General features: G+C 39.9%; 1 protein-coding gene across 1 annotated transcript in view; it reads left to right on the forward strand.

Moving 5' to 3' along the window:
- wdfy1 (WD repeat and FYVE domain containing 1) overlaps window positions 1-20,562 on the forward strand; it is an 83,511-nt gene extending 62,949 nt beyond the window's left edge. The window contains 3 exon segments of the mRNA XM_072572769.1: window positions 9,548-9,678; window positions 13,820-13,928; window positions 19,058-20,562. Of these exon segments, the coding sequence (XP_072428870.1) occupies window positions 9,548-9,678; window positions 13,820-13,928; window positions 19,058-19,117 (300 nt within the window). The 3' untranslated portion in view covers window positions 19,118-20,562.
- Window positions 20,563-21,179: the final 617 nt, after the last annotated feature.

Genomic DNA, 21,179 nt, shown 5'->3' on the forward strand with positions numbered 1-21,179 from the left:
CTCGGATAAAGAGCTAGTCTAATGCTGACCAAATAATCACTGTTGATTTGTTGTAAAAACCTGTTTGGTTCACTAATGTCCTTTTTTAGCAAAGGAAATCTGCCATCCTTATCTACTCTGGTTTTTACATCACTCCAGATCCATAAGAATATGGTTGACTCTTAACTGCCTTCTGAACATTGAGATGGGGAACATCGTAACTAGTCAACAATGCCCACATTACATTGACAAACCAAAATAAACTTGGAGACCATGATCAAATGGGACCTTGGGTATATCTACACAATACAGGTTGCAGCCTTTCCACCCATTCCCAAGAATAATTAAGGATGGACAGTAAGTGCGGGTCATTCCAATAATGCTCATATCTGATTAAGGGATAAAGGAAAACATTCTTAATGGGTCCAGACATAATAGCTGGAATAGGTAGGGAAAGTAAATCTAATCTAAAAGTGATTAAAAATATTCTGTGGAAATGCCACAGATGCAAGGTCAATCAAACGATCAGTCTGTTCAGACTGCATCTAAATAAGAAACACTGAATATTCTGACTATTGTCAAATACAGGATAGAAGCCAAACCAGAAGGCATTTCCCTTTTGAGAAGTGTGACCAATAATATACAACACGGAGGGGTCTCAACCAACATGAGCAATACTGGTTTGTCACAGTGAGGAACAGGAGAAAAAGGCACTATTCATTTCCCAAAAAAGAAAATATTGCAGAAAATCCATTTGGTCAGAGAAGGAAACAAACCAGCCATTGTAACTGAAACAAAAGGGACATTAACAAGAGAAACTACAGCCTACTGAAATCCAAGAGTAATGAACTGAGTTCAGGCAGGCAGTTCTTTTCCCAGAAAGTGATGAAACCAAAAACTGATTTAGCTCATGTAGAGAGACACTGAACAAGGTAACACTTTTATTTCCAAGAATAGTCTCCAAAATAATGATGAAACTCCTTATGTCTCTGTTAGAACTGGAAAACATGAGTTAAGGCATTGCTTAATTTTTGGAAAAAGATTCTCAATCCTGAGCAACTGTCATACCAGGATGTACATGAAACTCTATTGTAGTCATTCTGTAAAATGAAGGGCTTAAGATTAACAAAAAAATGGCCACTTTTCAGTTCAATTAGAAAGGCAATCTGATTGATAATTGGGAGTCTCTAGAACTATATCATAAAAATTATGGGTGTCCAGATAGGTTTATGGTTTGGGAGTCCCAGACATTAAACAATCATTACTCTCGGGCTTCAGAGATTGAACTGAAACTGAATGTTTGAGAGAATTTTTTTTAAAAATGTAATCCCAAAGGTTTGTTTTAACCAGCTAATGCTAACCTATGTTAGTTAATATTTTAAAGGCGATAACTACGAGTCTATAGTATTGTTTGATGAAATACTGTATGTAAAACAGAAAAGTGATCTTCCAAAATTGTGACTTCAAAACCCTAGGGAACTTAAGATTTCCAATATATTAGTAGTGAAACATAATAAAATAACAGAGTCGTAGAGTCATAGAAATGTACAGCTTGGAAACGAACCCTTCGGTCCAACCCGTCCATGCCAACCAGATATCCCAACCCAATCTAGTTCCACCTGCTAGCACCCAGCCCATATCCCTCCAAACCCTTTCCATCCAAATGTTGCAATTGTACCAGCCTCCACCACATCCTCTGGCAGCTCATTCCATACACGTACCACCCTCTGCGTGAAAAAGTTGCCCCTTAGGTCTCTTTTATATCTTCCCCCTCTCACCCTAAACCTATGCCCTCTAGTTCTGGACTCCCCGATCCCAGGGAAAAGACTTAGTCTATTTATCCTATCCATGCCCCTCATAATTTTGTAAACCTCTATAACAATGGTCCAGATCTCTCGAAGAGCAACAATTGTCTTTGTATTATCATTCTGTTTAAACTTTCACCTACCTTATTGTTGCTCCTCATTTCTTGCCCTGTCTTCCAAGCCTGGGAACACAGTATGCTGTGAAAAACTCCAGTTTGACATAGAATCATGGGGAAGAACTGACTGACTGTCCATCTTTTATTGGTGAATGGATAAGTGGATCAATGCGTGAAGGGTAAGGAAAAGGACAAACTCTAGAAAGTTGATGTTGTTTGAGAAGAATAGCAGGTTAGTGTGAGAGTTAGGGAATGGGTGTTAGTTAAGTTAGGGTTAGAGTGGCGGGCAGCTTATGTAATCCGGAGGGCTTGTTGGAGGATTGAGGTAGACAGGTGGTCAGGTGCAAGGGAACAGTCAAAGTTGAGTAAATTTGGTTGGTCAATGTGAGTAATTGGATTTCAGTTCTATGGTTACTGAGCAATTGGCCTAGACATTTTGTGCCTAACATTTCACTGGATAACAATCCAGATCAGTGAACTGTCCAAAGCCTCTGGGTCAAAGTTGGAAACTTTTGTGGCAAGCAGGGGAATTGTCCATTGGAAGTTCAAACTTCATGGTCAAGTCGACAGAAGTTAGAGGTGACAGCTTAGATGGGACATCTCCAGTTGTATTTCAGTTTTCAGCAATCTTGAGACTGAAAACTCGTGCCAATATTGTTAATTTTGAGAAGTTTAAGAATCTTAAAGTGCTTGTATAATCAAAGCCTCCCCACTAAAGACAGTGACTAGCAAAAAACATACTTTCATAAATGAGGCAGACCTTGGAACATGAGCCAAATTCACCGGTTGACCAAGTGAGGATGCAGAATGTGGAAATGGATGAATCCAATGAAGACAATGAGAGTTATGGGAATGCATTAGCCTCTCTTCAGTGTGAAGGCTCCAGTATCAAATATTGCTGCAACATCAGAAAATCTGACTGATCTATAAACTGAGCATAGTTCATAATTTTTTGCAGAGCAGGATGAGATGTGCTCACCTTTCTTCTTCCAGAAAGTGCACAGTGAGAGCTCCATGTTCAGCAGCCTGAAGGAAAATGCTGACTTGGTAACTTCATCTCAATCTGACACCCTGAGGATCAGTAAATCCTTTTATGCCAGACTGTATGACACAAAGCCCACAGATAGCATAGCTTCCCAGTCATTCCTGTCCTTTATCATAGAGTCCTAGCACATGAGAGAGGCTGGATAAGCTGTAATTTCTGGGTGAGCTGAACAAGACCCTGTGGTCCTTTTGAAAAGAATAAAACGCCAGAAGTGACCGCCTATTGGCCAGGTTGTATTCAGCTCTGGGGGGGCTGGATTAACAGCTGGGTCAGGTCTGCTATGGGACTGGCGATTCACCTCAAGTAAGTCTGTACTGTACCGGGCAGGATGAGCTCAGAGATTCTCATGCTCCTCAGGGATACAATTGCCTATGTTCAGGACAGGGGGATAGATGCCTGCCTAGTCAGCCTGGACCTGGAGAAAGCCTTCGACAGGATATTGCACACCTACATGTGGGACATGCTCTCTCCTGCCTTGCTTCTGTGTTCCATGGAGCTTTTTGCCGAGTCCATCAGGAAGGATGTGAGCCTGAGAGGGGAGACTGTTCCAGGCAGTGGAGCCCTGCAGGTGAAAGCCTCCGTGTAAGTGAATGACATCACTGTTTTCTGCACCAATCCGCTGTCAGTGCCCAGTTTGAACTGTCCTCTGGAACCGAGGCAAGAGCAAGGCCATGTTGTTTGGGAGCTGGGCTGACCAATCCTTTACCCCCTTCACCATCAGGACAGATCACCTGAAGGTGCTGGGAGTATGGTTCAGAGGGGACGTGGTGTGCACAACAAACCTGGGAGGAGCATATCACCAAGGTGAAGCAGAAACATGGCTTCTTGGAGCACCGCTCTGTCTCCATTGCAGGTCAAAACTTGATCATCTGGTGTGATGTACTTTTAAGTGTTGTTGTATATGTGCAGGTCTGACCTATTTCCTGGGCTTGTGGCACTGTAGTCCCCCAAGCCATTTTCAACTGGAGATCAAAAATAGACTGGATCCACAGGAACACAATAATAGGGGTGGGGGAGAGGGGGGTAGGGAAGGATATACCCAAGCTACCTTTGTGTGCAGCTGCACCAAGTTGTGTGTAGACCCACAGTACAGAAACACTTAAGTTTCACTACATTCTGAAGTTCGAGCTGACCCCTGTGTTACGAAAGATTGCTCTAGCCTCGTTGCTGTGGAATGCCTCAAGTGGTTGGATTGTTCTGCATCACCTGTCCCTCACGAAAAATTTGTAAAAAAAAAACACACTTACTCACAAATCCATTAGGAACTGGTCACCAAGTTAGCTCCTTGAGACCCTGCAGGAAAAAGGAGGGGTGGATCCTGTCAGGTGGTTCCCTGAGCAGACTGTTGTTTGGCAGAATGCCACTTCACCAGAACTTTCCTTCAAGCTCCAAGACATTGCTTGATTCTTAAGAGGGGCACTGCCGGTCAGATCCTTCATGCGTGCCCAGTCTCTGTGTGCCACCACACGGTGCCCTCGAAGTGGTTGCACTGGTGATGAGACTGTCACACATCTGCTGCTGGAATGTACCTTTGCAAAGAAAATCTGGAGAGAAGTGCAGTGGTTTTTGTCAAGGTTTGTCCCAAACAGCACAGTGACGCAGGATTCTGTGCTGTGCAGTTTGCTTTTCACGATGCGCACTGAGGTAAACATCGACTGCACCTGGAGGGCTATCAAATCAGTGAAAGACACTCTTCTTTGGTCTGTCTGAAACGTACTGGTCTTCTGGTGTAAAGAGTTGACCCCCAACTGAGTGTTGCAGACTGGCACATTCCAAGGTCGATGTCTACATGCGGAGGGACACACTAAAGCTTGGGGCAACTGCTGCCACGGCACAGTGGGGAAAGTCCACCATCTAAGGTTTTTCTGCCAAAGTGTAACGAGGGCTTAAGACCATAAGACATAGGAGTGGAAGTAAGGCCATTCGGCCCATCGAGTCCACTCCACCATTCAATCATGGCTGCTGGGCACTTCAACTCCACTTACCCGCATTCTCCCCGTAGCCCTTAATTCCCCGAGACAACAAGAATCTATCAATCTCTGCCTTGAAGACATTTAGCGTCCCGGCCTCCACTGCACTCTGCGGCAATGAATTCCACAGGCCCACCACTCTCTGGCTGAAGAAATGTCTCCGCATTTCTGTTCTGAATTTACCCCCTCTAATTCTAAGGCTGTGTCCACGGGTCTTAGTCTCCTCACCTAACGGAAACAATTTCCTAGCATCCACCCTTTCCAAGCCATGTATTATTTTGTACGTCTCTATTAAGTCTCCCCTTAATCTTCTAAACTCCAATGAATACAATCCCAGGATCCTCAGCCGTTCTTCATATGTTAGACCTACCATTCCAGGGATCATCCGTGTGAATCTCCGCTGGACACGTTCCAGTGCCAGTATGTCCTTCCTGAGGTGTGGGGACCAAAACTGGACACAGTACTCCAAATGGGGCCTAACCAGAGCTTTATAAAGTCTCAGTAGCACAGTGGTGTTTTTATATTCCAACCCTCTTGAGATAAGTGACAACATCGCATTCGCTTTCTTAATCACAGACTCAACCTGCATGTTGACCTTTAGAGAATCCTCGACTAGCACTCCCAGATCCCTTTGTACTTTGGCTTTATGAATTTTCTCACCGTTTAGAAAGTAGTCTGTGCTTTTATTCTTTTTGCCAAAGTGCAAGACCTCGCATTTGTTCACGTTGAATTCCATCAGCCATTTCCTGGACCACTCTCCCAACCTGTCTAGATCCTTCTGCAGCCTCCCCACTTCCTCAGTACTACCTGCCTATCCACCTATCTTCGTATCATTGGCAAACCTCGCTAGAATGCCCCCAGTCCCTTCATCCAGATCATTAATATATAATGTGAACAGCTGTGGCCCCAACACTGAACCCTGCGGGACACCGGCTGCCATTCTGAAAAAGAACCTTTTATCCCAACTCTCTGCCTTCTGTCAGACAGCCAATCCTTACTCCATCCCAGTAGCTCACCTCGAACACCATGGCCCCTCACCTTGCTCAGCAGCCTCCCGTGTGGCACCTTATCAAAGGCCTTTTGGAAGTCTAGATAGACCACATCCACTGGGTTTTCCTGGTCTAACCTGCTTGTCACCTCTTCAAAGAATACCAACAGGTTTGTCAGGCATGACCTCCCCTTAGTAAATCCATGTTGACTTGTTCTAATCAGACTCTGCTCTTCTAAGAATTTAGAAACCTCATCCTTAATGATGGATTCTAGAATTTTACCAACAACCGACGTTAGGCTAATTGGCCTATAATTTTCCATCTTTTGTCTTGATCCTTGCTTGAACAATGGGGTTACAACAGCGATCTTCCAATCACCCGGGACTTTCCCTGACTCCAGTGACTCTTGAAAGATCTCAACCAATGCCTCCGCTATTTCCTCAGCCACCTCTCTCAGAACTCTAGGATGTATCCCATCAGGGCCAGGAGATTTATCAATTTTAAGACTTTTTAGCTTTTCTAGCACTATCTCTTTTGTAATGACAACCATACTCAACTCAGCCTCCTGACTCCCTTTAATTGTTGGGATATTACTCCTGTCTTCCACTGTGAAAACTGACGCAAAGTACTTGTTAAGTTCTCCTGCTATTTCCTTACCTCCCATCACTAGGCTTCCTGCATCAGTTTGAAGTGGCCCAATGTCTACTTTTGTCTGTCGTTTGTTTCTTATGTATTGAAAGAAACTTTTACTATCATTTCTAATATTACTGGCTAGCCTACCTTCATATTTGATCCTCTCCTTTCTTATTACTCTCTTTGTTATCCTCTGTTTTTTTTTTGTAGCCTTCCCAATCTTCCGATTTCCCACTGCTCTTGGCCACTTTATAGGATCTCTCTTTTTCTTTAATACATTTCCTATCTTCCTTTGTCAGCCATGGCTGTCTAATCCCTCCCTGGATAATCTTTCTTTGGGATGAACCTCTGTACAGTGTCCTTAATTATACCCACAAACTCCTGCCATTTTTGCTCTACTGTCTTCCCCGCAAGCCTCTGCTTCCAGTCTATTTTTGTCAGTTCCTCTCTCATGCCCTCATAATTACCTTTCTTTAACTGTAACACCATTACATCTGATTTTGCCTTCTCTCTTTCAAACTCCAGACTGAACTCTACCATATTATGATCGCTGCTTCCTAAGGGTTCCCTTACTTTAAGATCTTTTATAAAGTCTGGTTCATTGCAAAGCACTAGGTCCAGAATAGCCTGCTCCCTTGTGGGCTCCATGACAAGCTGTTCCAAAAAGCCATCCTGTAAGCATTCCATGAATTCCCTTTCTTTGGATCCACTGGCAACATTATTTACCCAGTCCACCTGCATATTGAAGTCTCCCATGATCACCGTGACCTTGCCTTTCTGACATGCCTTCTCTATTTCCCGGTACATGTTGCGTGCCTGCTCCTGACCACTGTTAGGAGGTCTGTACACAACTCCAATTATGGTTTTTTTGCCTTTGTGGTTCCTCAATTCCACCCACACGGACTCCACATCATCTGATGCTATGTCATTCAGTGCCATAGACTTAATATTGTTCTTAACTAACAAGGCAAGCCCACCCCCTCTGCCGACCTCCCTGTCTTTTTGATAAGTTGAAAATCCTTGGAGGTTTAACTGCCAGTCCTGACCCCCCCGTAACCAAGTCTCTGTGATGCCTGCCACATCATAATCATTCACTATGATCTGTGCCATTAGTTCATCTGCTTTGTTATGAATGCTACGCGCATTCAGGTAAAGCGCCTTAATGCTAACTTTCTTATCATTAGAGATATTGAAGTCATATGATGTCCTAAGTTATCCTTGCTTTTTTCTGCATTCCCAGTCTGCCTCAATTTTAAATCCGCCTGGACACATGCTATCCTGCTGCTTGTCTTTCCATTTAACGCCATACTCCCTGTTGCTTTCACTTTCCCTTTCTCCCCCCCCCCCCCCCCCCCCCCCCCCCCCCAACTCAGAAGTTTAAAGTCCTACTGACCGCCCTATTTATCCTCTTCGCTAAAACATTGGTACCTGATCGGTTCAGGTGGAGACCGTCCCAACGGGACAGATCTCCCCTGTTCCAAAACTGATGCCAATGCCCCATGAAGTGGAATCCCTCTTTCCCACACCAATCCCTTAGCCACGTGTTTACTTGCCTAATTTTCTTGTCCCTATGCCAATTGGCACGTGGCTCGGGCAGTAATCTGGATATTATGATCCTTGAGGACCTATGCTTCAATTTCCTGCCTAGTGCCTCGTAATCCCCAAACAGGTCCTCCACCCTAGTCTTGCCTATGTTGTTAGTACCAACGTGGACCACAACAACTGGATCCTTCCCCTCCTGCTCCAATATCCTTTCAAGCCGGTCGGAGATGTCCCGCACCCTGGCACCGGGCAGGCAACACACCATGCAAGACTCCCGATCCGGCTTGCAAAGGATGCTATCTGTCCCCCTAATTATAGAATCCCCTATAACCACTACTTGTCTATTAACTTCCCCCCCCCTCTTGAATGGCCTTCTGCACCATGGTGCCTTGGTCAGTTGGCTCATCCTGTCCAGAGCCCTTTTCCTCATCCGAACAGGGAGCAAGAATCTCGTACCTGTTGGACAAGGTCAAGGGCTGAGGCTCCTCCACTCCTGAACTCAGGTTCCCCCTACCTGCCTCACTTACAGTCATACTCTGATGAGCCTGATCACTAGCTGAATGTGAATTACTTAGTCTCCCAGGTGTGACTGCCTCCTGAAACAAAGCGTCCAGGTAACTCTCCCCCTCCCGGATGCGCCGCAGTGTTTGAAGCTCAGATTCCAGATCATCAACTCTGATCCGGAGTTCTTCCAGCAACCAACACTTGCTGCAGATGTGGTCACTGCCATTCACAATGGGATCAGCCAGCTCCCACATCATACAGCTCGTTCAATAGTTAGACCCTCTCAGTGCCTCAAAATGAACCTAATTCAGAGGTTACTTTGTTTCTTGCAACTGTAGAGAAGCTCATTTTGTTTCTATTTTCCTCAGCAAAAGTTGTACAAATATGTTTAAGAATATTTTATTTATTTATTTATTTATTTATTTAAATCATCTAAGTACATATAAAGTATATTTTTGAAATTCAAAAAAAAATTCTATCACACTTCCTTTTTCCCCGCATCCCTTGACCTCCACCACTATGTCTAATTCCGCCTACTCATGCCCATACCACAGCTGGACAGTTTGACATGGAGAAGTCTTAAAGATTTGAAAGATGTATTCTTCCGATGAAGATTCATTCCAGAGTGTTGTCAAATGGCCAGTCTAATTCTTTACCATTCCATGTCACTGTTTGACTTTATATGGTGTCAGGAAAAACTCTCAAGATGTCTGCACCTGTAAGTTTTTAAATTCAGTCCATAAAATAGAGATTTAAGAACCCATCCAAATTTAAACAGTGCAGATGAATGTCAATTATAATACTTCAGTTCAGAAATTAAATAGAAACTCAATCTGAAGAGTTGTAGATTTGAAGGTTGCTCACGTGTGAGTCATTGTTTGAAAAACATTGCTACTCTGTATAGGCGATGGAGTGGAAATTTATTTTAATATTTTCTTTTACAAATCTTTTATTTTACATTTAGCATCACTGCAGAAAATGTGGCAAAGCTATTTGTGGGAAATGCAGTACCAAGTGTACGACCTACCCGGTGATGGGCTTTGAGTTTCAGGTGCGAGTCTGTAATGACTGCTTTGACACCATCAAGGATGAAGAGTGAGTATTGTCATTTCAGCTAGCTGTTAAGACTGCATCTCCCATTGACTCTTCAAGATGAAGTGTGAAATGGATAAAAAGAAATTGCATTTATTTAAAGTGAGGCAATTTAATGAATTAGAGGAGACCAACAGCGCTGTGTGAATCTCACTTGCTGGTTATGATTTCTGTGCCTACTGCTTGATTAGGATCCAACTGGATTAATTTTGCCGGTTAGTTAGAAATTAGACACGTTTGATTCAGCATTTCCTAAATGCTGGGAGAGACATAGCATCCATAATTTAGGTTGATTTTTTTTTAGAAAAAATTTATTTGAATGAAATACTGTCTCTGTGTAAAATGTTTTTTCTCTGAATCAGGAACCTTCAGTGCTTAAAATTGTTTTCTCTATATATCCTTACTTTTCATTTTGTAATGAAGTGCGTTTATTGGCAGAGTTCCATTTTGTTGGGATTAAAACTGCTTTTCAGTGTAGAAATATTTTCCTGTTGAGATTGCCTAGTGTGGCATATTAGAGCCAAAGCGTACAACAGCTAAAACCCAAAGTCTGTGTTTGCAGTTATTTTCCCCATGGAACCAGCTGGTGCTCTTTTGCTGTACTGTCATTTTGGAAAGGAAGGAAAGAAAGACACTTTGATTTAAATTATTTGCAAGGAAATTCATGTGTGATATTGGATGTAAGTTATAAGAAAACTGCAGAAAATATGAGAAATTATTTCCTTGAATGATCCACTGTCTTAATCTTGCTGTAAGCCTGCAGATGGGACATTTTCACTGAACACTAAGTTTATTTTGCAATGATTAAGTGGCCTAGATGCTTGGTCATGATATTGAATGGACACAGCTGTTTACTGAGTTCACCTAACTTCATGAGAGAGTGTTTTGAATAAAATCTGTGGATCAGTGTGCTGGAGGCTAGTTTGCAAATCATTATCCAAAATGATGTATATATTAACTGTATGCATTGCCAAGATAAATAAAAGACAAAACCAAAGGTTTCATCTGAATGCATGTAGCATGCATAACAATGTACTTCAATTCACTTAAATTTGATTTAATAGACTTGCAGAAATATGACAGCATGGTGACAAGGATTGGATTAGATCATATTTATTTTGTTAACATCTACTTTCAATTAATTTAACTTTGTGTATACCCCACGTGTTCAGATAGAGCCTATACCTGCACATTGAAGGGAATGTTACATTCAAGAAGAGTGAAGGAAACTATTTTATGGTAGAGAGCTGGCACTATCAATCCAAGATGGCATAGTTGGTTCAGGAGATCAGGATTTAGAATTGGTTTGGCTGGAATTGAGAGATAGAGAGGGAAGAAGTCATTAGTGGAAGTGGTACAGTATATAGTCCCTCAGACAGTAACACAATGTGGGACAAAGTAACCAAATAGAAATATAGGGTTCTTGTGATAAAGAGACAGCAATAAAAATGGGCAATTTTAATCAACATATTAAGTAGAAAAATTAAATTAGCTGTAGTCACTTGGATGATGAGTTCATAGAATTCTTTTGAGTGTTTCTTAAAGCTGCATGTTCTGGAACCAAGCACAGAGCAGGTTTCATGAGACTTGGTATTGTTTGTTGATTTTGATTTGATTGATTGATTGATTAATTAATTAATTAATAACCTCAGAGTAAAGGCACGCCTTGGTAACAGCAGCCACATTTGACATTCAGTTTGAATGGAGGGAGAGTACATCCATGATTGGTGTGTTAAACTTGAGTAATGGAAACACTGGGCCTAAAAGCGGAGTTAGTTGAAGTGCATTGAGATAGTAGGATAGGGGATAGATCAATAGAAAATTAGCAACAGATATTTAACAGCATATTTCAAAATACTCAGAATACAAATATTACGACTATAAAGAAAATTTCTAACAGAGGACCCACCATCCCGTGGTTAATTGAAAATATTAATGAAGACATCAAACTCAAGGTAAAAGCATATAATTGCATAAAAGTTGAGAGGCTGGTCAGATGATTGGACGGAATGTAAAAATGGTAGAAAAGGCTAAAAATCAGGAGAGCAAATTAAAGTATAAGATTGAAGTAAAAGAGGAACCTAGGTAGAAATATAAATGCATATGAAATGTTCTTGGTATAGTATTTAGAAAGGAAAAGAGTAAGTCAAGTGAGGGTTGATCCTCTAGAGAGTGAGAACAGAGTTAATAGTCAACAATAAAATGGATGAAAGAAAGAAATATTTTGCTTCCGCCTCCACAAAAGAGGATACAAAAACATTCCAGTAAAAGGAATCAATCAGGAGGTACAATAAAAAGAGGAACTTTGTGAAATTACAATAACAAGTGGTGCTGAGGGGGGGGAGGCGATGGCCGAGTGGTATTATCACTAGACTGTTGATTCAGAGGCCTGGTAATGTTCTGGGGATCTGGGTTTGAATCCCACCATGGCAAAGTGTGGAATTGCAATTAAATAATTATCTGGTCGAAAGAATCTAACGATGACCACAAATTCATTGTCGGGAAAAACTCATCTGGTTCACTAATATCTTTTTGGGGAAGGAAACTCCAGACCCACAGCAATATGGTTAACTCTTAACTCCCCTCTAGGCAATTAGGGATGGGCAATAAATGCTGGCCATGCCAGTGACGCCCTTATCCCATGAATGAAGAAAGAAAGAAAAAAACCAAACTGACAAATGGACTGTTAACTGACAAAACTTCAGGTCCTCAATAGTTTCATCCTAAGACCTTAATGGTGACCAATGAGGTAGTATTGGTGTTAATTTTTCAAAATTTTCTAGATTCAGGAAAGATTCCATCAGACTGCAAAGTAACAAATACAACTCCTCAATTCAAAAAGAACAAGATGAGGATTATTTTTTGAGATTTGTGTGATTTGGAACTCTATCAAAGAAGGTGAAGGAGGTTTGGTCACTGACTATGTTTACACCAGAACAAAATACATTCTTCTTCAACAGGGGATTAACGGGAGTAGTTGGAATTGTAGAATTCAAAACACAAACAAATCAGCCATAAATTTATTGAGTGGCTGAGCGGGCTCAGTGGCCTACTTCTGTTCCTAATTTGTATGTTGCATATCTCTGGACTTTGCATTCAATTGCAAAACCCTAGGAATAGAGATAGGAAACCATTTTTATCATTAGAAGCCCTCAATTGTATTGTAGAAAATATTTTCTACGTAAAGGCTTGATCTATTATCCATGAGGAGAACGTGAGGATCAGGAATAGGTTGTTTCACATGCAGTTGGATCATTGTTGATTTAAATCACTGTTCTGTTATGTCTCTGTCAGTATACCTTTAAGATACATGCTCCTGATTTTACCACCACGTCATAGCATGTAACCTGAGGATATAAAGGTCTCATACTCTATTTTCTCTCCAGTCTCTTCATATATGAGACTCTATTGAAAACATGCTCCTCTGTTCTAATCCTCATAACTTAAAATTAGCCTAAACCCTTGTGCACATGGGGAATGTAATTTTTATGCATGACAATTGGTTGTAATGAATGTCTGTTTAATTCTTCAACACTATTATATCTGTGCCTAGTTTCTCAGGTTATGGAGCAAGTATAAGCATTGCTGCATCTGGTAAAAACACCCTGTTGGAGGCTATCTCATGCTATGGTGGCAGCAGTGATTCAGTTTGCTTGTCTTAGTTCGACATGTTTAAACTTGCTCACTAATAAGATGCTGTCAGTCTTCGTATTGAAATTTTAAATTCGTCAAGACTCAGTAGCTTTTTTGAGAATAATATTCCAGATATCCACTGCCATTTCCTGCTCTATCCCTGAAGGACTTAGATCTGCTTTAAGATTAATATTCCTTTGTGCAGGATTCTCTGAGCAGTGAAAATTAATTCTCTCTTCTATCTTTAAAAAAAATTCAGATGATCTGAATCCATAAGAGGCACTAGATGCCTATTGCAGAAGTAAACTATATTGGACTCAGCGACAATTTTGTTAGCATTTGTTAATTAGACTATTTAAGCAAATTATTTTGCCATTTAATGGGATATTCAGGGCAAGTTATGAGTGCTATTTATCTGCAAATGATCTCAGTAGCAACTTGTCAGACAGGAATACTTTTTCAACTGTTTTTCAACTCTGAAGCGTCTTTATTGCAATGTTTAATATTACAGTCGAACTTCTTTGGCAACATTCCATGAAGGCAAACATAATATCGCACACATGAATCTGGATAGCACAAGAGGATTGATGGTAACCTGTGGAAGTGATCGCATTGTGAAGGTATTTTTGCTTTTATCTCTCGGATGTCTATTCAGCTTGACTTAAGCCCTTCGTTCAAAGGAGTTTGTTCAATACATTTAAACAAGCCTTCCTGCAAAGTTTTAATCATTACTCATGAAGTAAATTATTGGGGGAAGAATGTTGCATTTAATGCCCTGCGTAAAGATGGGAGGCATGCAGAAATGATGGACCAGACTTAAATGTAGCCAGGGTACCTAGTGGCATCTGTTATTTAGACTTGACATTGCTCCTGTCAGCTCAAACAACATTGCCCACCAAGTTTCTAGAAGTGAGAGTTGGTAACAGCAATGCGATAGAATTTGGATTTTGGATAACCAGCTTTAATCACCGGCTTTCTACTTTAATCTAAGGAATGAGAAATGTAAAGAGGAAAATCTGAGCAGTGAATTGCAGGGTGTGAATTCACTGTCTAATTCGGTATAGAAAGAGAAGGAAGGAAAGAAATTTTGGGTTGAGAGAGAAAGAGCTTTTTAAAGATAACCTTTCTAAAATCTCTTGAAACAATTGACAACCTGAAGGAATGAGATGTCACTCTTTCAATCATTAACTTTCAGTTCCACATTAGTTGAATGTGACATCAATGTTAATTTCTGCCATTATTAAGAGTATTTACAAAATATTTTTACATTTCTTCAGGTGGATGAGCAATTTTTATCACTTGATGGGGCCTTTAAATTTTTTTTTTACACGGTCACAAATGTGTAATAACAAAAAGATTGACATGTGTATTACCATGCAGCATCTATCAAACCCATTATTTGAGCAATTTAGTTCACATCTAACATGAGGATACAGCAAGTTCATGATGTTCAATTTATGTCAGTAGTGAGATAAATAGCAAAATGGTACTTTGGTGAATCTAATGGTGAGGGCAATGGCACAACACACAGCAACTTCTGAAGATTCCTATTTAATTGTGCATCAGGCCCTTGCCTGACGTTGCTAAACCATTTGTCCATAAATGACACAAATTTCATTAATCTTGCAGGTTTTTTGACAGGTCTCTTTTTTTTCTTCCCTTATGAAAGTTTAAATATTTCCCAGTCCTTCAAAATCATTGTTATATTGTTTTGCCCCAGATTATTTGAAAAAGATTTTAGGGTTGAAATGTGCTCTCTATGATTGGTTATCACAAAAAATTACTAGTTTTCTGTCCATGTTAAAGCATTTGTTTCTTGTAATGTGCATTTTGGCAAAGCATCACTCCTTCCTGAAGACATGAAATCAGCTATCTTATTTGAGTGGCTAATAGTTTTAGTTTCTACCATGTGAAAATACCGTTTGCTATCGGTTTGTACAGAGGCTACATAGATTAGATTCCCTACAGTGTGGAAACAGGCCCTTCAGCCAAACAAGTCCACATCAACCCTTCAAAGAGTAACCCACCCAGACCCATTTTCCTCTGACTAATGCACCTAGACTATGGGCAATTCAGCATGGCCAATTGACCTGACCTGCACATCTTTTGGATTGTGGGAGGAAACCAGAGCACCCAGAAGAAACCCATGCAGACACGGGGAAAATGTGCAAACTCCATACAGACAGTCTCCTGAGGCTGGAATCTAACCGGGGTCCCTGGTGCTGTGAGGCAGCAGTGCTAACCAATGAGCCACTGTGTCGCCTACAGTGGCTCAAGGGTTATATATTTGTATAGAAGAGTCACATGCCAAGATTTCTTGGTCATTTTCCCTCAATGTGTTCACACATCCATTTTCATTTTGGTACTGAGGCAAAAGATAGTTTAAAAAATGTGAATAACATTGTTTTCTCAAATTCTAGAGACAATTAGCAGCACACAAACCTGCTTCAGCAATTATCTTCAGTACAATATTTATTACATGGGTATGAAATCCAGTTCTGTGGGAGGATCATAGTCCTGATCACTCACTCGATGTTGCTTGGCTTTGAACTGTATTTCAATGTTAGGTATAGAGGTGGAAGGATGGAGATGTAGCAATGTACAAGATATAAAAAGACCGTTTTTCAATCTAGACAGAAAATCCATGATTAATTAGGGCTTGTTTCACTGGGATTGATTTGAAGCATATAAACTCCCAATCATGACAAGATGGATGATGAAAGGACATTTACTTTTGTGGGTAAGTCCAATACTAGGGAGCACTGTTTTAAAATTAGAGGTCACCCTTTTCAGGATAGGAGAGAGTTTTTTTCCCCTCAGTGTTGTCCAACTGGAGCTCTTCCTCGGAAGGTGGTAGAAGCAGGAGTATTGAATATCTTTTAAACAGTGAATAGATTCTTGCAAGGAAAGAGAATCAAATATTGGGAGTAGAATTTGAATTGAATGAGTTAGCCAAGATCTTAAAGTTTGGGATCAGGCTGGAGGGACAGAATCATTAACTTTTCCTACTTTTGTATGTTATCAATCATTCCTGGGACTTGAATTCGTTCAATACAATATGTATTGCATTGGATTTCAAAAGGGGGATATTATTTTTCCTCAAACTAAAATCCACAGCCTACAAGATGATAGAGTTATAGTGTGGCTCGGTCTCCAACCATGCCCCATATCCCGTCAGCTGTATTACAACGGAATTGCTAAAGTACACAAGATTACACAGTTGTAAACTGTTCACTGAGTGGGTGGCTGTTTTTTTTTTTGCCCACATCCTCGTTTATGCTATTTGTGCATTTTTAAAAATATCATATCTAGCTTTAGCCAGCTGTGACGAACACAGCAGTTTTTGACATTTCAATGATTGCATGAGTTCCAGTATTCTGCATTTCAACATGACAAATATTGGCGACTGGAGTTTTCATATTTGATGTAATTTGATTACTGTCATGTATATAGAGGTACAGTGAGAAGTGTTGTCTTGCGTGCTTTACAAGTAGGTCAAACTGTACAAGAGCATCAGGGTAATAGAACAGAATGCAGAATACAATGTTACAGCTACTGAGAAGGTGCAGAGAGGGATCAACCTTAACATTAAAGAGGTTCATTCATAAATCTGATAACAGTGTGGAACAAGTTGTTTTTCAACCTGTTTGTATGTGTATACTAATTTATACCTTCTGAAGGGGAGGGTGGAAGAGAGTATAATTGGGATGGGAGGGGTCTTTGATTATATTGGTTGCTTTCCTAATGCAACGGGAAGTATAGATGGAGTCAGTGGATGGAAAGTTACTTTTCGGGATGGATTGGGTGATGTTCGCAACTCTAATTTCTTTCAGTCTTGGGAAGACCAGTTGCCATACCCTACTGTGAAACATCCAGATAGGATGCTTTCTATAGTGCATCTCTAAAAATTTGGAAAATTTGTATCCTGTGCACCACAGTTATTTTCATAGTCCAGTTAGTGGATGTGCAAGGCTCATTGAAGCAGAGAAGAGAGCACAGCACAAGAAGCCAACTAAGGATTGAACTATCTGAGATTCTGGCTTAAGACAATGCCCAATCCAGTCTCATTCCAGATTCTGACACACTCTTGTTTTTTTTTCTTGGAACCACAATTATTGTCCCTCAGCAGATATTTTCCACTTCACTAGCTGCAATGTTTCCACCACCTGAACATAAGGGAGAATTCTTTTGCTTGGTTGCCTTTTTAAATTGGAGAATAATGGCAGTTTCATGTGTCCACAATCCAAAAAGCTGGTCTTGCTGTGCAAGCTAGGAAAACAACTGAAATAATTGCCATCCAAGAAAATGAATTAGGTTTGTAAAGTTTTATCTGTGGCTGTTCAGAAAGTGGACATTGGTAGCTCTAATTTTGTAACCTGTGCGAGTTGAATATAAATGTTATTGTCTGTAAAGAACACCAGTCTTATAAAGCAGAGGTTGACCCTCAACTCTGAGAATGAAAACTGAAACACCTAAAGAGGACCATCACTCTCTATAATCTGTGCTTTTTTTAAAAAGTGTGAAGAGTGGTGTCATCTGCTTTTCGACAATTTCTAGTGGTTAAATAAAATAAATCACTGACAATTTCCTTTAAAATCAACAACTAACAATTTATTTATCTAACTCTAACAGTGAACAAATTAACGAAACTATGAACAATCTGAATAAATCCATTCTAGCTATTAACTATTCCCAAATAAAATAAGATTCTAATAGTATGCTGTTCCAATATATATAAGTCCCACTCATATACAAAAAAAAACAGAATTTAGTCTCTCAAAATTACAGCCAGGTCACATGTCTTTGGTAATGTTCTGTGCCTCTGTTCTTCTGTCAGAAACGTCTTCTCCGCCATTGATACTGTTATTATTTAGGATGGTGCTTTCTCTAAGACATAATTTACTGTGAGAGCCCACGATTCTCTCTCAGGAGCAGAGGGCTGTTAGCTCTGGGGGATGACTGTTAGCTCTCTGGGTCTTTGTCCAACTGGCCCCTTCTTTTATACCCTTGATGACATATCAGTATTTCTTACATTAGGATTAGTATTATGTTGTCAAAACCATCAGAGTTAAATTTAATAGGTTTTTGGTATCTAAAGCCTTGTTGGAATTGATTGGCTAAGTTCAAAGACTGTTGTCTTGGTAAAAACCGCTTGGCCTGCTAATCGTGTGGCCTTTTGATGCAAATGTTTCAATTCGGGTGCTCTCTCTACTTCCATATGTTCTGCCTGATTTCCACAGACAACTGTTTTAAATGACTTAAGCCCTGAAAAAGCTACATCTTTTAAAGGAACCATGTAAGGATTCCCCACCACCACCTACCCGACCAGCATTTTACAATTACCCAAAATCTAATTTCCTTCTTCCCAATTTACAGTTACTCTGCCCAACTTTGCTAGACAAGGTAACAGTAGGAATAAACATTTCTGCCCAGTTAGTATGGTCATGGCTAATCCTGGGCTACAACTCCGCTTGCCTGCCTTGTCTCTTACTATCCTGAGACCAAAAATCTGTCTATCCTAGCCTTAAATGTACTCTATAATAGACAAATCCACAACTATCTAAAGATCCACAACATTTATGAATGAAGACTGTATCAAGGGCCTGTGCCTCTTCATTTTATGTTGCCAGACAAGTGGAATCATCATCTATCTGATCAAGCATCTTCAGAACTTGTATATTTCAATTAAGAATAAAATGCCTTATTGCTATAACTGTTTTTTTTACCTTTTACTTTGCTTTTTCTGCAGATCTGGGACATGACACCAGTCATTGGCTGTAGTATGGCTACAGGGTTTTCTTCCCGTTGACCTCCGACCTCCAATAGCACTGCACCTTTGACGTGTACATGTAGAACCAATTCTACTTACATGTTACCATGGAGACAGTGCTATTAAAGTTGAGTAGAGATTCAGGTGATAAACTCCTACTTTGCCCAAAGGACCGAATAAATATTCACTTGAGTAAACACGGATTGTGCCCAAAGCTAGAAGCACAGGAAAAAAAACTGAAAAAGATATGAAAAAGAAAACTACCTTTCTAACTAAAATTGTAAAATAGCATCATATTGCATAAGAGTATATTTGTTCTATATTTATTCTGTGCATAACCTAACATGATTTAATTAAATGTCTTTAATGAAGAAAAATTGTGCAAGATAATTTTTAGATAAAAATGTGTCATTTATCCTAGCCATAATGCCATTTAGGTGTTGTAAACTGGTGATTCCTGGTCTGTTTACAGTACGATGGTTTTCAGTGTTTGCTTTATTTGTATACTGCAAATTCCTGTCGTATGCAGTTTGTGACCAGGCATTGATCAACAGGAGCACTTTATGGGGGAAATGTAAGCTGCATTTTTATAATGACACAGGAAATATTTGTGATTACAGAAAAAACACTTCTACCCATTAATCAATTTGCTTCTCTCTTCAACTGTGATAAGCAAGAAGCAATTTTTCCCCCCTTTGACACTTACATAAATGAGTACATTCCCTTTTGCTGTGGGGTGCACAGTCTGATTCAGGAGGATGGGAGATTTGATTTTTTTCATGAGCACATGCAAAAGATATGGTCATGTTCTTCAGCATTTTCACTTGCAAAAAACATCTAAATGAAGAAACCTTCACACAGTTTGCGATATTTTGAATTACAATCGCTATTTAGCTATATTCAGTTAACACTAGTGTTGCAGAAGCAATCAGCGTTCATTATGTACTGGTTATAATTCCACTAAAAGCACATGTATCCTTTACCTCAAATTTGATGCCAGTGAGTTAATGCTTTTGGATTTCACATGTTTGCTATATTTAGTGCACCCCAGGCTCAGCAGAATTGATTCCATGTTATCATTTTCTGCATTTAACGGTTTACAATAAGACAAGAATGGAAAATACAGCTCTGTATTTGAGAACAGCCAATGTATAATTAAAAGGTGTGAGTGATGCACTGCAAATTTTGCCCTGCATTATGTTATGTGCTCCTAATAGTTATTCAAGGAAGAAATTACTTATCTACAATTGTTGCTCTATTTATCTTTTGAAAAATCATTCAAATTTCTTTGCCTAAAAAAAATTTTCCAGTTTAGTTTTGGGGAAGAGCTCAGATGAGGATTAATCTTAGAGTGCTGTTGTCTTGTACTGCATTGTCACACTAGAAGGGGATGGGAGCAATGACATAAAGTAAGCCACTGCAAAATGATAAAGTGCAGCTATGAATCTTACCGAGCAATTAAATGACAATTGTTTCAAATCTTTTTATCTGTCTGAAGTGAGATTTATTTTTGTCTTTTATTTGTTTGACATTCCCTCCTTTTGATAGTTAAAATAGACAAATGATATTTTGCCCAATAGATTTGATTTTTATTTTCAATTGTGCACTATTTCAAAACTTATGTTTTTAAATGCACTGTTTTTTGACATGTTTTCCTTTTAACTGGTATTGAGAGATAGAAATATTAAAATATTTTTGTTAAATATTAATGAGAAACCAGTTCCTTCATCTTCCAAAACTTAATTTTTGTATTTTCCCAACATGTACTGGTACCTGGGTGCTAATTGAACAGTCTGGATCCCTTTCACATTTCCTCCTCCCACCCCACAACATTCAAAGTTCTACTTTGCTGAATAACCTATTACTGGAATGCTTTCCTCCAGTTGAAGTATTGTCATATGCCATATTGGAAATATGTCATCTCAATTGAAACTTGGAAAACTTAATTTGTGCAAAGATTTGAGAAGTATAAATGGAACTGAACTGTTGAAACTGTACACTGATTGCAATGATGAACACTGACTCTTTGAAGGAACACCTATTATGACTGTGTTTTTGACAGAACCCTTGCATAGTCTCTGTAAAGATCTCCCTGTAAGTA

This window comes from Chiloscyllium punctatum, chromosome 6 (genome assembly GCF_047496795.1).
Source record: "Chiloscyllium punctatum isolate Juve2018m chromosome 6, sChiPun1.3, whole genome shotgun sequence".
NCBI lineage: Eukaryota > Metazoa > Chordata > Chondrichthyes > Orectolobiformes > Hemiscylliidae > Chiloscyllium > Chiloscyllium punctatum.